This window comes from Drosophila arizonae, chromosome X (assembly GCF_054131065.1).
Source record: "Drosophila arizonae isolate 15081-1271.41 chromosome X, UAZ_ARI_1.0, whole genome shotgun sequence".
In the NCBI taxonomy this organism is placed as follows: Eukaryota; Metazoa; Arthropoda; class Insecta; order Diptera; family Drosophilidae; genus Drosophila; species Drosophila arizonae.
Window position 1 is genome coordinate 26,539,985 of NC_142927.1, and position 16,188 is coordinate 26,556,172.

At 35.1% G+C, this 16,188-nt stretch overlaps 2 protein-coding genes across 2 annotated transcripts; both read left to right on the plus strand.

Annotated features, from left to right (window-relative positions):
* Positions 1-9,269: 9,269 nt before the first annotated feature.
* LOC149268062 (uncharacterized) lies at positions 9,270-10,360 on the plus strand. The gene is made up of 6 exons (XM_089474649.1): positions 9,270-9,429; positions 9,503-9,592; positions 9,654-9,716; positions 9,794-9,984; positions 10,043-10,171; positions 10,236-10,360. The coding sequence occupies exons 1-6, from the start codon at positions 9,378-9,380 to the stop codon at positions 10,242-10,244; spliced, it is 534 nt and encodes a 177-aa protein (XP_089330775.1). The 5' UTR covers positions 9,270-9,377; the 3' UTR covers positions 10,245-10,360.
* Positions 10,361-13,287: 2,927 nt separating this feature from the next.
* LOC149268063 (uncharacterized) lies at positions 13,288-14,516 on the plus strand. Its single transcript, XM_089474683.1, has 6 exons — positions 13,288-13,590; positions 13,664-13,753; positions 13,815-13,877; positions 13,955-14,145; positions 14,204-14,332; positions 14,397-14,516. The coding sequence occupies exons 1-6, from the start codon at positions 13,539-13,541 to the stop codon at positions 14,403-14,405; spliced, it is 534 nt and encodes a 177-aa protein (XP_089330809.1). The 5' UTR covers positions 13,288-13,538; the 3' UTR covers positions 14,406-14,516.
* Positions 14,517-16,188: the final 1,672 nt, after the last annotated feature.

Genomic DNA, 16,188 nt, shown 5'->3' on the forward strand with positions numbered 1-16,188 from the left:
ATGCAGATTTCGGAAATAATCACGCATTTCCAGAAGGTATTCGTGAATATTATTTTTCTCCCTAAGAGCACATCTATAAGGATTGCTATCAAATAGCACATGACTATTTAAGCAATCAAAGAGGCTATTAATTTTTTCAATAAATTTTGCCGTTGCAACTGCACTGTCTTTGCAATCAGCAAACCCACCTGAATCTATAAAAGTGCGTATTGCAGAAGCTACACTGTGGCTAAAGATTTGTGTGGCAAATTTAACTTTCATTTTTTCAAAACAATTCGGACTGATATGTTTTGGGGTTAATTTCGGACATAAACGAGTTAAATTTTTGGTTTCAGTTTCATATAATTTTCTAATTATTCCCCATGAAACTGTGTCATCAGGTGTTAAAATATTATTCTTTAAAAGAATATTTCGAAGAGATTTTATTAGATGCGGTGCATCAAATATTGCAAAAATTCTTCGCCATTGACTTCAAATGTAGAATTATTTAAATTAATACCCCATCTATTGAAAACCGCTCTATTATTGGATCCCTGATCGCAAACAACGGCTTTGACATTAAGCCCCAATGCTTGCGATAGTCCAATATTTTCTTCTACTTTATTTTTCAGGTCAGTATGATTTATGCCACGGGCTGAAACCGTATAGCTTAAAACATACTTCCAGTTCTCAAACAGGCTCTTAATAAGGAAAACACAGACTTGCTGTCTTAAAAATTTACTTCTTTTTACACCTTCGTTTTTAAATCCTTGTATCTCGTTCAGAGATGAATTGTAGTGAAGACCTCTTTTTACTTTGAGCTCATGGCAAACTAATATGGACTACTTTTTTTCATTTTTCCAACAAAGTCCTGTAGATTATCTAATAACTCTGGATTAAATTTAGGAACTAAATATTTGAAATCGTCCTTCGATTTAATGATTTCCTACATGGGAGTCCTAAATTAAGAACATCCCTAAGATAATCATATGCCCTAGCTGCATAAAAATTATTAATTAAATATTTTGTGAAACTGCCCCTTCAGCACTATTGTAGACATGGTTATTTTTCAAGAGCATTTTACATAACACTTTTGATTGTTCAGAAACATCATAATATTTTGTTCTATAATATACCTCATTCTTTTGTCTATTTAAACAATTTGAGCAAGAAGAAGACCTACCACAATTGATTTGTTTCAAACCATTGTCAATAAATTTTCTTCCTCGTCACTTTTATTTTGAATGTTTTGCTGTTGTTCTGTGGCAGATGGCTTAACAAAGTCATCCACTACTTTATCTAAACTTTTCATTTCATAGCTATAAGGAATAATATCTTCTTCCTGGATGTCTATTGAATAAATTTGAGGTTGACAAATTCAAGTTTGGGACTGCATTGACGATTAATATAAATTTATCAAAACATTTACGTTCGAAATGCTTTTTAAATATTTTAGCCTTTTTCCAGTCAATATTATGGGGTAAACTACATGCTTTGATCCACTTGTTTAAATAAACTCCCCTATCGAGACTCGATTCTATTTCGATTCACACGAAAAAAAATTACATTTTAATACTGTTTTGCAGAGGCTGGTTATTTTTTTTGCGACTAGCCTTGTTTCAGTAGAGCTGTATGCTTTGCTGCACACGAGTTGTACTCATCAGTTGTTAAAGCTTCCATACAGTCTCTGCGTGCACAACTTTATTTTTGAATTTGCGCTAAGAAATAGATTCGGCGAACCCATTCTCTTAATATTCGGCCCTCCATTAGTTAACCTCATGCGATAAGGTGTGAGGCGACACCGCGTATTCTCTATTTTTTCTAGTTTTTGTCGACTCGTGCAAATTTCGCCTAAAATACTCAAATTATTTGAATGTGTGGGGGTTTCAACAAACCCTATATTAAGTTTCAGCATAAGCTAATCAGATGACATGTCAGGAAACTGGCAATTCAGACTTTCAGTATAATAAACACTTACGTCCTCGTTTATCAAATGATCTTATTGAGTCTTAAGGATTTATTCAGAGCGGAAAAAAATTAATTCCAGATTAATAATTGAAGAAGCATCTGCAGGAACTTCTGAACGGGAGTCTATAAAGGATATCAAAATTTGGTGTCTCATCTGTTAAGCAATTTTTCAAATGTCGATCCAGATTTGCAGAAAGAGGGAGAGAGAGAGAGAGAGACAACATTCTATCTCCGTTTATTCAAATGTTTGGCAATAACTTCTTTTTAAATCAAGCAAAAAATGTATTATTAAATATGTATATTTGAATTTTTTTTGTAACTCTTCAGCTTAGTTTACACTTTTGTACAATCTTTTAATATCTAAAGTGCTTTACGCCTCTTAGACTTTTATAAAGCGACTTGCAATGGCTGAGAGGATACTTCAAATGTCATTAAGAGGTTCAAGTCAAGATTTTGTGCTTTTCAGCAAACGACAAAGAAGCCTTCATGTGGCGGGACAGTAGCCACCGGGAGACTCTTCAAGGCTAAAATTTTCTACTGCCATTGTGGTTGTTGCTCGGTCTGCCCCTGCGTATGCTGAATGTGGACTGTTTTTTTTTTTTTTTTTTTTTTTTTTAAATCATTAGCAATCAAATTTCTGCATAAAACAGTCTTGCCTCCTTTTGAGATGTTCATTGCAAAGAGCATGAGGAAAACATGTCTTTATTTAAGATTGACGGATTTTAAAAATTTTGATAATTTTGAATATTATTCCTACTGCGTCTATTGCTGAGTTTATAAGACTCCGCATTTCTCTCTTAACTATGTCATATCGCCGAGTTTGATCAGCGCTTGTCTCTTGCATATTCTGTTGCTGGGGTTGCAAGGGTTATAGTTCATCTGTCTGTACTTATATATTCCTATCGTACTGCTGATCGTTGAGTGCGTCGTACTAACTAAGGACACACTGTCCTCTGAGGTTTTTTTTTAATGTCAGTTACTAATTTTCTGAGGCATATTTGTGGTTTCTTTTTTAGCGACTCTAATAGCTGCGAACGATCCCGTGCATAGACCTTTTTTTATACCCAGCCTATTTTCTTTTTCGCCAGATGGAAATTTCCTTTCAATTATTAAGCCTCATTTTAATATACTTCTAATTAAATTATCTTTGGAAATGCTGAACCATGTTTGCAATGTCAGGCGCATGTCTGTGGTATCTGACATTTTTGTAGCCATTGAAAGCGCGAGCTCCATGCCCCAGCAAATCCAAACGGATGACAGATAACTGACTGTTATGGTTCTCACGATGAAATAACTGTTGCAGTTGTGTCCAGCACTGCACCCAAAATTATGTGTAGTGTAGTGAATGATGACAAATGTCCGTAGGATAGTGAAAAAAATATTACTCTTACTTTGACCATCCGTTTCCTTTCAAAATGTATCAAAGTCCGTTTGAGAATACTAGGCTTAGTTTCTGGCAGTTCAAGCAATTGATCTTTCAGTAATTTGCAAAGGCTGAGAAAAGTTGTGTTCCCTATTAGTCTTCGTTGTTATACTCTACTTTCAATAATCATCGTAATGTTTGGCGATACAAAAATACAATAAGCAAACTTACATTCTGATACTGTCGTCTTATGAAGAGGTATTCTTGCCGAAATTCGATATCGCCGTTTATTTTTAGATAAGCAACTGTATGTGCAGTTTCCCACTCTTTTAAGTTTGTTTACTCACATTGGCTTTTTACATTATTGATTAGTTCGAGCTTTTTTATTAATTCTTGAGGAGAAGAATGCCAGCATTGGACAAGCCCACGGTCACATTACAGTCTTTAATATAACAGATATAACGCGACAATTCTGAAAAGCACGCGCGCTTCTTTTTAACTAGAAGCGACATTCAGAGTGCGCGCAGCCTAAATAATAATCACATATTGATAATATTAATAAAAACAAAAAATCAGCATTTAAATGTCTAATTACAATATTATCAACATCAGCTGCCATCTTCTTTATGCTGCTTCCACAGCGCAGAGTGCAAAATACTGAAATGGTCACACTTTTTTTCTTTATGTACTGCGTTGCTTGGGTCTGTGTGTGGTACAGCAGCGTCGTGTATGCGACGCGAAGTAATTCTAATTTTAAATAATTGTTGTTGGCTTTTTAGAAACAACATCTGCAGCAACAACAAAGTTATATTCATATTCCAAGCTTTGGGGAACTTTGAAATCTTTTTTCTAAGTATTTTGGTGTGATTTATTAACGGCCACACAAAAGTTCAATGACAAAAGAACTCCTCGTTTTTTATTAGTATTCAATAATAAAGTAGGTGTCTGAAGAAACTTTTGAGCGTGAAACTGGTATACTTGGGATAGACCACTGTTATAATATAGTATTATTTGTGTTCCGCCGTACGGTATTATGGTATTACGTTATCCCAGTATTCTACCGGTTATCTTATCTATATAGCGCTTATAGATAGTAATAGCTTCTGCAGCTACTGCCGGCAATCGCTTCCGAACATTAAACTTCAAAGAGCTGAGACCAGTGGACGAGGAACCTTGAAGAGTATTTATGAACAGGGATGCCAACCCTCCGTATTTTAAAGGAACACTCAACTTGTAAACTGACATTTTCGTAGAACAAATACAATTTTGGACTGCATTTCCTTGTTTAAATTGTTGAAATAGGGCAGCACAAATTTCAGAAACTCCAAATACAATTCTGTCGTCGAATCTAAGCACATTTGGAGAATCGGCTCTGAGATTTTAACTGGTCATTCAATGCAGCTCCTTGAAAGTAAAGTTTTAACGCATGAAGTTGTTCTAACAGCCTCTCAGCTACTTGAAGCAGAGAAAGCCACCTTGTTTGTCCGATATGTTAAAGTTTGTCTGGTTTAACATTAACGAAAGACTGAAACTGCTTATAGTCTCCGATACGTTTTGGGCTTATTGATATAAAGTTAGAGACATCTCTTGCAAATCCTTCCACTTTTTTTTTTTTTTTTTTTTTGCAATTTTTTGTAAGCAAAAGACGTGCAGAGGTGAAATGAGTGACATATACATTTAATCAAAAACAAATTCGGAATATCCTTCTTCAGCAGTTGCGAAAGAAAATGGTTTTGGCCAAACATTGCATTGCATCCATCCGCAGCAAATCCTATCATGTTCTGCTCATATGGTATGTCCCTTTCTTCAAAAAAAATTCTTGCATTCATTATGCAGTGCCGTGGCTGAGCTGTCAGCGACTACAATAAGCCCCAAAAAGCTGTCATGTACTTTAAATGCCTCTGCAGTTCTTGCAATAAGAGCGAATGTTTCGTTGTATATCTGTCTGTACTGTCATCGACAATAATCGAAAATTTATTCGATTTTAATCGTTCTAATAACTCGTCCTCTGCCACTTGTCTAGTAGATAGCCATCTTTATTTCAGCACATTAAACCATATTTTTATAAGAAGTTGACGCCTCAGGCAATATAGAAAATATAGCTGGTTGATCGATGTCTAAGAGTAAAATTATAGCAATAAAACTGATTAAAATAACATATAAACAAGTAAGAAAGCTCTAGTCGAGACTACTCGACTATGAGATCCCCTAAACCCTTGGAGTAATAGCTATTTCAATAATTTTTCGCGACTTTCAGCTTACACAAGAAACACGCACACACACACACACACACACACACACACACACGCACGCACACACGGGCATACATACACACACATACACACACACACACATAAACAATTACATACATATACACACACAAGCATATACACGCATGGGCGGCAGTGAGCGCTTACTATGAGAACTTAATTGCTTAATAACTTTTTTTGTGGACGTACGATACTTTTACAAAAACGACATAAAACAGTCTTTAGTAAATTTTTATACCCTGAACCCATTGAAAATGGGAAATCAGCCCTGTAGTACTGGAGGTGGCGATTGACCGTAGTTGAACTACCTTCCCCACTAGTCCTTACATGGGTACTTACTTGACTGACCCTATGGTAAGCGAACGCCGAACCACCGAGCAACAGAAAACATAAACGAAAAACAAGTAAGAAAGCTCTAGTCGAGACTGCTCGACTAGGAGATACCCTGAACCCTCTAATCTGATATTCTAATCATTCTGCACTTCTTTTATGCACACATACATACAGATGTATCCACACGCACACATAAGCCTGCGCTCTGCTAACTGCGCAGTAAGCAGCGACTGCGCTTGGGCTGCGCTGCAGTGTGGGCAATATTATGAGAATTTATTTGTCTAATAATTTCTTTTGTAAACATATGATTTTAATGAAACTTTCAGAGTGTAATCATATGGTAAATATGTGTGTACATTCCAAAGCACAAGTCTCTAGTACTTGAAATGCGTTTTTTACAAATTGGTGGAGAAGAGGGCGTGGTATCCAAAATCTGTAAATTACAAAATCTTTGTATCCATTAACTTTATATACAACACAAATTTGAAGACTCCAGGTCTAAAAATGTTTAAGTTAGGCTAAAAAAACAAAATCAATTTTTCGATTATTCTCGATAAAAAAGTTATCGGACGATTTATCGAAAAAATAAAGCAAACTCGTACTGCGTATGGTACACACGAGTATGCATGCCAAATTTCAGCTCTCTAGCTCTTATAACTTCTGAGATCGACGCACTCATACGGACGGACGGACGGACGGACGGACGGACGGACGGACGGACGGACGGACGGACAGACGGACAGGGCTATATCGACTCAGCTCGTCACGCTGATCAAGAATATATATACTTTGTGGGGTCTGCCACGCCTCCTTCTGCCCGTTACATACTTTTTCACAAAACCATTATACCCTGATTTCCCATTTTCAATGGGTTCAGGGTATAAAAATCGGTTCTATCATCACATTTATTTTTGTTTTTTTGCAAATAGTGCATAGCAAAGGAGCAAAACAATCTTCGCTTTCTGTCGCTGTTTCTTTCCTAGTTTACAAAAACAATTGTTATGGAAGTACCGTTTCTTTTCGTTTATGCTTTCTGCTCTTCCTCGATGTTCGAAGGCTAGCACTAGTCCTTACATGGGTACTTACTTGACTGACCCTATGGTAAGCGAACGCCGAGCCACCGAGCAACAAACTACATGCATACATATATGCATGAAACGGCAGAAAGCATAAACGAAAAAAAAAAGCGGTACTATCATTACATATATTTTTGGTTTTTTGCGAATAGTGCATAGGTGAAGGAAGAAAACAATCTTCGCTTTCTGTCACTGTTCCTTTCATAATTTACAAAAACAATTGTTATGGAAGTACCGTTTGTTTTCATTTATGCTTTCTGCTCTTACTCGATGTTCGTTCGCCCGTTGAGCAAATACAATCGAGCATTGCAAGTTTAGTGAAGTTTTGTATTAATACATATGTATGCAATTGCAACACAATTTTAATAATATAATATATAATAATAATAATATATAATAATAACAAATATAGTAATAATAAAATAATCAAATATGTATAGTGAAAGACATTTAAGAAGGCTGAAGCAGCAGCAGAAAGAAAAATACAGAAACAAATTGTATTGTGCTGCGACGTCGGAAAATAAACCAGAAAGTGTAGAAAACCAAAAAAATAATGAAAATGAAGTTAAAGTTGACGAAATTTTAAATCTGACAAACATAAATAATAAAAGCGAAAAAAAAGAAATTAATAATAATAAAAAAGAAATAATAAATGAACAGCTAACGTTGTGGTTCCAAAAGCATAGGCCGACGCGTGACTGCGCGATTGACTTAATTAAAATATTGAAAAGCCATAACTTAGATGTCGCCCCATTCTACAAATATAGTTCGCCAAAAAAAGCAGAAATAACACATATTGATGGAGGTCTTTATTTACACATAGGCATTAAAAAACAAATTAATAAACTTTTGACATCAACTTATTGTAATGAAAACAAATTATTGATATTAATATTGACGGCATTCCTCTGTTTAAAAGTTCCAATTCACAACTTTGGCCCATATTAATAAAATTGACAAACATTCAAAATTTACCGGTACTTGCTGTTGGAATATATTTGGGGAAATCAAAGCCCTATAATTGTGATGAATTTTTAAGCAAATTTACTTGCGAGTTAAAGGATTTGATGGAAAATGGAATTGATATAGACGAAAAGCACTTAGAAGTACATCTTAGAGCCATTATTTGTGATGCTCCAGCTAGGGCTTACGTCAGTGGGACTCCTGGACATACATCATCACATGGATGCTCGAAATGTACACAAGTTGGAAAAAAAATAAATGGTGTATTAACATACAAGACAGAAAGTGGAAACATAATAACAGACGAGGACTTCAAAAAAGAAAATATTCCGATCACCACTCAAAGCACTATTTGACAAAAATTACGCCTTTTGAAACGCTAAATGTTAAAATGGTTACTCAAATTCCATTAGATTGTATGCATTTAATTGATTTAGGAGTCATGCGTAAATTTCTTAACAGATTAATATACGACAAGACTTGTAATAAATTAATGAAAGAAAAAAAAATTAATATATCGCAAAAATTAATTGAATTACGCAAAAAAATGCCAAGAGAATTTGTAAGAAAGCCTAGATCCCTAAATGAACTGTCAAACTGGAAAGCGACAGAATTCAGGCAATTTTTACTATACACAGGAATATCCGTACTAAAAAATGAACTATCTGACGACCAGTACTATGAGTTTAAGCTACTGCATTGCGCGTATAGAATGTTGTGCTGCCCATTCCACAGAATATCAAATTTGGGAACCATTCAGCGTATGTTGCAGCTCTTTGTGGAAAATTTTCCAATTATATTTGGTGAAAATAGCGTATCATATAACGTCCATAGTTTACTCCATATACAGCAAACGGTGGAGCAGGTGGGCGATCCAGTAAACGGTTCCGCATATGCTTTCGAGAATTATTTACAACATATTAAAAATTACGTTCGAAAGCCAACCAAAATTTTACAGCAAATACATAGGAGAATAGATGAAGAGCAGTTTTCACCAGTCTTACCAAGATCAGACCCCGTCAAGATTAATAAATATATAATTTTTAAAGGTAGCAAATTAATGCAAAACGAACCTAAAAATTATTGTTATATTGAAGGAGATATTCCTGTAGTTATAGTATCAATAATGGAAGACTCTGTCGAACAGTTTAAAGCAAGGCGATTTATGAACCTCAGAAACTTTTATACTCAGCCTTTCAACTCCTGTGAAATAGGTATTTACCTAGCAGATGCAGAACCTTCACCATCTGAAGAAATTTTTAAATTAGGTCAATTGATTTGTAAGGCGGTCGTTCTCCCTTTTCTGAAAGATATTATTATAATGCCTTTACTACATCATATTCAAGATTGAGTGGATTGTCATACTTCTGCTTTTAAATATTTACTGCTTTACTGTGCTTTAGAATAATTTAAATTTAAAAAAAAATGTCGTTCAGTCCAAAAAATAAAATTGGGCGGATGGACTTTTCTAATAACCGTAAGTACTTAAATTGTGCTAATTAATTTGAATAAATAGAAAAAAATTGAGTACAAAATTGTTTAATTTTCAGATCAAATATCGAGCTGCAATTGTTCACAAACTATTGGGCGCCTTGAACAACTTGTTCTTGAACTAACAGAACAAGTTCGTTCGTCACGTGGTAAGTGTGTCACGATATTTTATTTAAAATTATCTAATAAATTTTTTTACTTATTTTTCAGCCGAAACGAAAGTGGTTCAGGAGAAACTGGATAGTCTTGTGGAGGAAATGAATTCTTTAAGAGGTATAAGTATGATTTAATGAGCTTTTAGTTAAATATGCATACCTATATATATTGAATTTAAATATATTAAAACTTAGCTGACCAAAAAGTAACACAAGAAAAGATCGGGGTCCTTGTGGAAGCTTCCTCCGAGCAGACTGCCACCATAAAAGGACTTACAAAACAGCACGGACAAGGACAACAAGTGGCTAAACAATTTCCAATCCAGACCGTAGAATCCCTTAAGGAACTAAATACGGAAATTAACAACACAAACCGAGAGCTTTATGTTAGTATAAACTCAGTTTCAATTGTTTCTTAAATCCTAATTCATACTTTGTTTATAGATTGATGCGATTAGGATCCATATTATGACTGGGGGAATTTTAAAAAATTTAAAGAATATTTTGGCTAATCCCGTTGTATTAGCATACAATGTAGATGGCGTTCAAGGCAAAGCTGCCTTAAAAAAGAGAGTAAGTATTATTTAATTCATTGCCGATTTAATTACAAAATTTAATCTTCACATTTGTTCCCTAGATGCAATAAATCTGGTTGATGGCAATGGATCGGCCGAGGAGCAGCTAAGAAAGGCCATGCAGCTGCAGAAAAAGCGTTTTTTTTTTTAAATTCATGCGTCAACAAAAAAAAAAACTGAAAATGAAAATTTATAAATTAATTTAGTATAGAAAAAAAATTATTTTAAAATAAAAAAAAATAAATAAATTTTTCAAATTTTTTCATTATTTTACCACCCCTGGCATGGGTACTCAAATCACCACCCCTGGCATGGGTACTCAAATCACCACCCCTGGCATGGGTACTCATATAACTAGCCCTGGCATGGGTACCCATGTAACTAGCCCTTGCATGGGTACTCATATCACTACCCCTGGCATGGGTACTCATGTAACTAGCCCTTTCATGGGTACCCATGTAACTAGCCCTGGCATGGGTACCCATGTAACTAGCCCTTTTATGGTGACCCAATTCACTAGTTCAGGGTAAACGATGTGGTGGCGATTGACCCTTTTTGCGGACATTTCATACAAAAAACGAAATGATGAAATGCATTGCTTAGGGTTAGCAAAGTAAGTAGGGGTCCCTGTAGTACCCCTGTAGTACTGGAGGTGGCGATTGACCGTAGTTGAACTACCTTCCCCACTAGTCCTTACATGGGTACTTACTTGACTGACCCTATGGTAAGCGAACGCCGAACCACCGAGCAACAGAAAACATAAACGAAAAAAAATCGGTTCTATCATCACATTTATTTTTATTTTTTTGCAAATAGTGCATAGCAAAGGAGCAAAACAATCTTCGCTTTCTGTCGCTGTTTCTTTCCTAGTTTACAAAAACAATTGTTATGGAAGTACCGTTTCTTTTCGTTTATGCTTTCTGCTCTTCCTCGATGTTCGAAGGCTAGCACTAGTCCTTACATGGGTACTTACTTGACTGACCCTATGGTAAGCGAACGCCGAGCCACCGAGCAACAAACTACATGCATACATATATGCATGAAACGGCAGAAAGCATAAACGAAAAAAAAACGGTACTATCATTACATATATTTTTGGTTTTTTGCGAATAGTGCATAGGTGAAGGAAGAAAACAATCTTCGCTTTCTGTCACTGTTCCTTTCATAATTTACAAAAACAATTGTTATGGAAGTACCGTTTGTTTTCATTTATGCTTTCTGCTCTTACTCGATGTTCGTTCGCCCGTTGAGCAAATACAATCGAGCATTGCAAGTTTAGTGAAGTGCAAGTTTAGTGAAGTTTTGTATTAATACATATGTATGCAATTGCAACACAATTTTAATAATATAATATATAATAATAATAATATATAATAATAACAAATATAGTAATAATAAAATAATCAAATATGTATAGTGAAAGACATTTAAGAAGGCTGAAGCAGCAGCAGAAAGAAAAATACAGAAACAAATTGTATTGTGCTGCGACGTCGGAAAATAAACCAGAAAGTGTAGAAAACCAAAAAAATAATGAAAATGAAGTTAAAGTTGACGAAATTTTAAATCTGACAAACATAAATAATAAAAGCGAAAAAAAAGAAATTAATAATAATAAAAAAGAAATAATAAATGAACAGCTAACGTTGTGGTTCCAAAAGCATAGGCCGACGCGTGACTGCGCGATTGACTTAATTAAAATATTGAAAAGCCATAACTTAGATGTCGCCCCATTCTACAAATATAGTTCGCCAAAAAAAGCAGAAATAACACATATTGATGGAGGTCTTTATTTACACATAGGCATTAAAAAACAAATTAATAAACTTTTGACATCAACTTATTGTAATGAAAACAAATTATTGATATTAATATTGACGGCATTCCTCTGTTTAAAAGTTCCAATTCACAACTTTGGCCCATATTAATAAAATTGACAAACATTCAAAATTTACCGGTACTTGCTGTTGGAATATATTTGGGGAAATCAAAGCCCTATAATTGTGATGAATTTTTAAGCAAATTTACTTGCGAGTTAAAGGATTTGATGGAAAATGGAATTGATATAGACGAAAAGCACTTAGAAGTACATCTTAGAGCCATTATTTGTGATGCTCCAGCTAGGGCTTACGTCAGTGGGACTCCTGGACATACATCATCACATGGATGCTCGAAATGTACACAAGTTGGAAAAAAAATAAATGGTGTATTAACATACAAGACAGAAAGTGGAAACATAATAACAGACGAGGACTTCAAAAAAAGAAAATATTCCGATCACCACTCAAAGCACTATTTGACAAAAATTACGCCTTTTGAAACGCTAAATGTTAAAATGGTTACTCAAATTCCATTAGATTGTATGCATTTAATTGATTTAGGAGTCATGCGTAAATTTCTTAACAGATTAATATACGACAAGACTTGTAATAAATTAATGAAAGAAAAAAAATTAATATATCGCAAAAATTAATTGAATTACGCAAAAAAATGCCAAGAGAATTTGTAAGAAAGCCTAGATCCCTAAATGAACTGTCAAACTGGAAAGCGACAGAATTCAGGCAATTTTTACTATACACAGGAATATCCGTACTAAAAAATGAACTATCTGACGACCAGTACTATGAGTTTAAGCTACTGCATTGCGCGTATAGAATGTTGTGCTGCCCATTCCACAGAATATCAAATTTGGGAACCATTCAGCGTATGTTGCAGCTCTTTGTGGAAAATTTTCCAATTATATTTGGTGAAAATAGCGTATCATATAACGTCCATAGTTTACTCCATATACAGCAAACGGTGGAGCAGGTGGGCGATCCAGTAAACGGTTCCGCATATGCTTTCGAGAATTATTTACAACATATTAAAAATTACGTTCGAAAGCCAACCAAAATTTTACAGCAAATACATAGGAGAATAGATGAAGAGCAGTTTTCACCAGTCTTACCAAGATCAGACCCCGTCAAGATTAATAAATATATAATTTTTAAAGGTAGCAAATTAATGCAAAACGAACCTAAAAATTATTGTTATATTGAAGGAGATATTCCTGTAGTTATAGTATCAATAATGGAAGACTCTGTCGAACAGTTTAAAGCAAGGCGATTTATGAACCTCAGAAACTTTTATACTCAGCCTTTCAACTCCTGTGAAATAGGTATTTACCTAGCAGATGCAGAACCTTCACCATCTGAAGAAATTTTTAAATTAGGTCAATTGATTTGTAAGGCGGTCGTTCTCCCTTTTCTGAAAGATATTATTATAATGCCTTTACTACATCATATTCAAGATTGAGTGGATTGTCATACTTCTGCTTTTAAATATTTACTGCTTTACTGTGCTTTAGAATAATTTAAATTTAAAAAAAAATGTCGTTCAGTCCAAAAAATAAAATTGGGCGGATGGACTTTTCTAATAACCGTAAGTAATTAAATTGTGCTAATTAATTTGAATAAATAGAAAAAAATTGAGTACTAAATTGTTTAATTTTCAGATCAAATATCGAGCTGCAATTGTTCACAAACTATTGGGCGCCTTGAACAACTTGTTCTTGAACTAACAGAACAAGTTCGTTCGTCACGTGGTAAGTGTGTCACGATATTTTATTTAAAATTATCTAATAAATTTTTTTACTTATTTTTCAGCCGAAACGAAAGTGGTTCAGGAGAAACTGGATAGTCTTGTGGAGGAAATGAATTCTTTAAGAGGTATAAGTATGATTTAATGAGCTTTTAGTTAAATATGCATACCTATATATATTGAATTTAAATATATTAAAACTTAGCTGACCAAAAAGTAACACAAGAAAAGATCGGGGTCCTTGTGGAAGCTTCCTCCGAGCAGACTGCCACCATAAAAGGACTTACAAAACAGCACGGACAAGGACAACAAGTGGCTAAACAATTTCCAATCCAGACCGTAGAATCCCTTAAGGAACTAAATACGGAAATTAACAACACAAACCGAGAGCTTTATGTTAGTATAAACTCAGTTTCAATTGTTTCTTAAATCCTAATTCATACTTTGTTTATAGATTGATGCGATTAGGATCCATATTATGACTGGGGGAATTTTAAAAAATTTAAAGAATATTTTGGCTAATCCCGTTGTATTAGCATACAATGTAGATGGCGTTCAAGGCAAAGCTGCCTTAAAAAAGAGAGTAAGTATTATTTAATTCATTGCCGATTTAATTACAAAATTTAATCTTCACATTTGTTCCCTAGATGCAATAAATCTGGTTGATGGCAATGGATCGGCCGAGGAGCAGCTAAGAAAGGCCATGCAGCTGCAGAAAAAGCGTTTTTTTTTTTAAATTCATGCGTCAACAAAAAAAAAAACTGAAAATGAAAATTTATAAATTAATTTAGTATAGAAAAAAAATTATTTTAAAATAAAAAAAAATAAATAAATTTTTCATATTTTTTCATTATTTTACCACCCCTGGCATGGGTACTCAAATCACCACCCCTGGCATGGGTACTCAAATCACCACCCCTGGCATGGGTACTCATATAACTAGCCCTGGCATGGGTACTCATATCACTACCCCTGGCATGGGTACTCATATAACTAGCCCTGGCATGGGTACCCATGTAACTAGCCCTTGCATGGGTACTCATATCACTACCCCTGGCATGGGTACTCATGTAACTAGCCCTTTCATGGGTACCCATGTAACTAGCCCTGGCATGGGTACCCATGTAACTAGCCCTTTTATGGTGACCCAATTCACTAGTTCAGGGTAAACGATGTGGTGGCGATTGACCCTTTTTGCGGACATTTCATACAAAAAACGAAATGATGAAATGCATTGCTTAGGGTTAGCAAAGTAAGTAGGGGTGGTACCCTAGTAAGTAGTGATTTCACCAGCTACGAACCAGTTACCAGTACTAGAGGGGGTGGTACCCTAGTAAGTAGTGATTTCACCAGCTACGAACCAGTTACCAGTACTAGAGGGGACGGACACACGCACGGACAGGGCCAAATCAACCCAGCTCGTCACCCGGATCAAGAATATATATACTGTGTAGGGTCTGCCTGTTACATAATTTTAACAAACCCATTATACCCTGATTTCCCATTTGCAATGGTTTCAGAATATAAAAAAACACTAATAGTGAAATGTAAATGATGTCAAAATAAAAAGTAACGTCACAAGAGGATTGTTAGTTAACATTAAAAGTAACGGAACTGCTCTTTGCGCAACATACTGTGTCTTTTAACAGGGGCGCAACATAAAATGTCTTTTAACAGTGTGCGCAACATAAAATGGCTTTTAACACTGGCGGGGCGCGAGCTAAGTTTCATCTTAGTTCAGTCTGCTTTGCAGACTCGTCGAGAGCAGACCGACTTTGGTCTGAATTTTCTCTCTTACATTTCTATTGCTGAAATGTGTTATTTTACTGAGTTTTTTTTATACCCTGAACCCATTTTCAATGGGAAATCAGGGTATAATGGTTTTGTTGAAATGTATGTAACAGGCAGAGGGAGGCGTGGCAGACCCCACAAAGTACATATATTCTTAATCAGGGCGACGAGCTGAGTCGATTTGGCCCTGTCCGTCTGTCTGTCTGTCCGTCTGTCCGTATGTTTGAACGCGTCGATTTCCGAAGATATAAGAGCTAGAGACTTCAATTTTTTTTTTAAATGACCGTATATACAGCGCGGACGTCGAGTTTGCTTTTAAAATTCGATAAATCATCCCGTTATGTTTTTATCGAGTAAAAACATTCAAGTTCAAATCAGATGCCACTATAGGTAATTGTGAATGATTTTTCTTTTTTTTAAATTTCTCAAATATTCAATATAATATGTAGATCATATGCTGAAAGTTTCATTCAATTCCGTTCAGTCAAAAATTAATAAAAAATAATCAAATATTTGGCCAATTAACAAACGCACGTGCAGCAGCTTCAACAGCATCGTATGCGTGTGCACACATACATTCAAACTTCTTCTAGAAACATTCGTTGAATCACATCAGCTGTTAGTTTCGTTTAGTTTTGGTAGATGGCG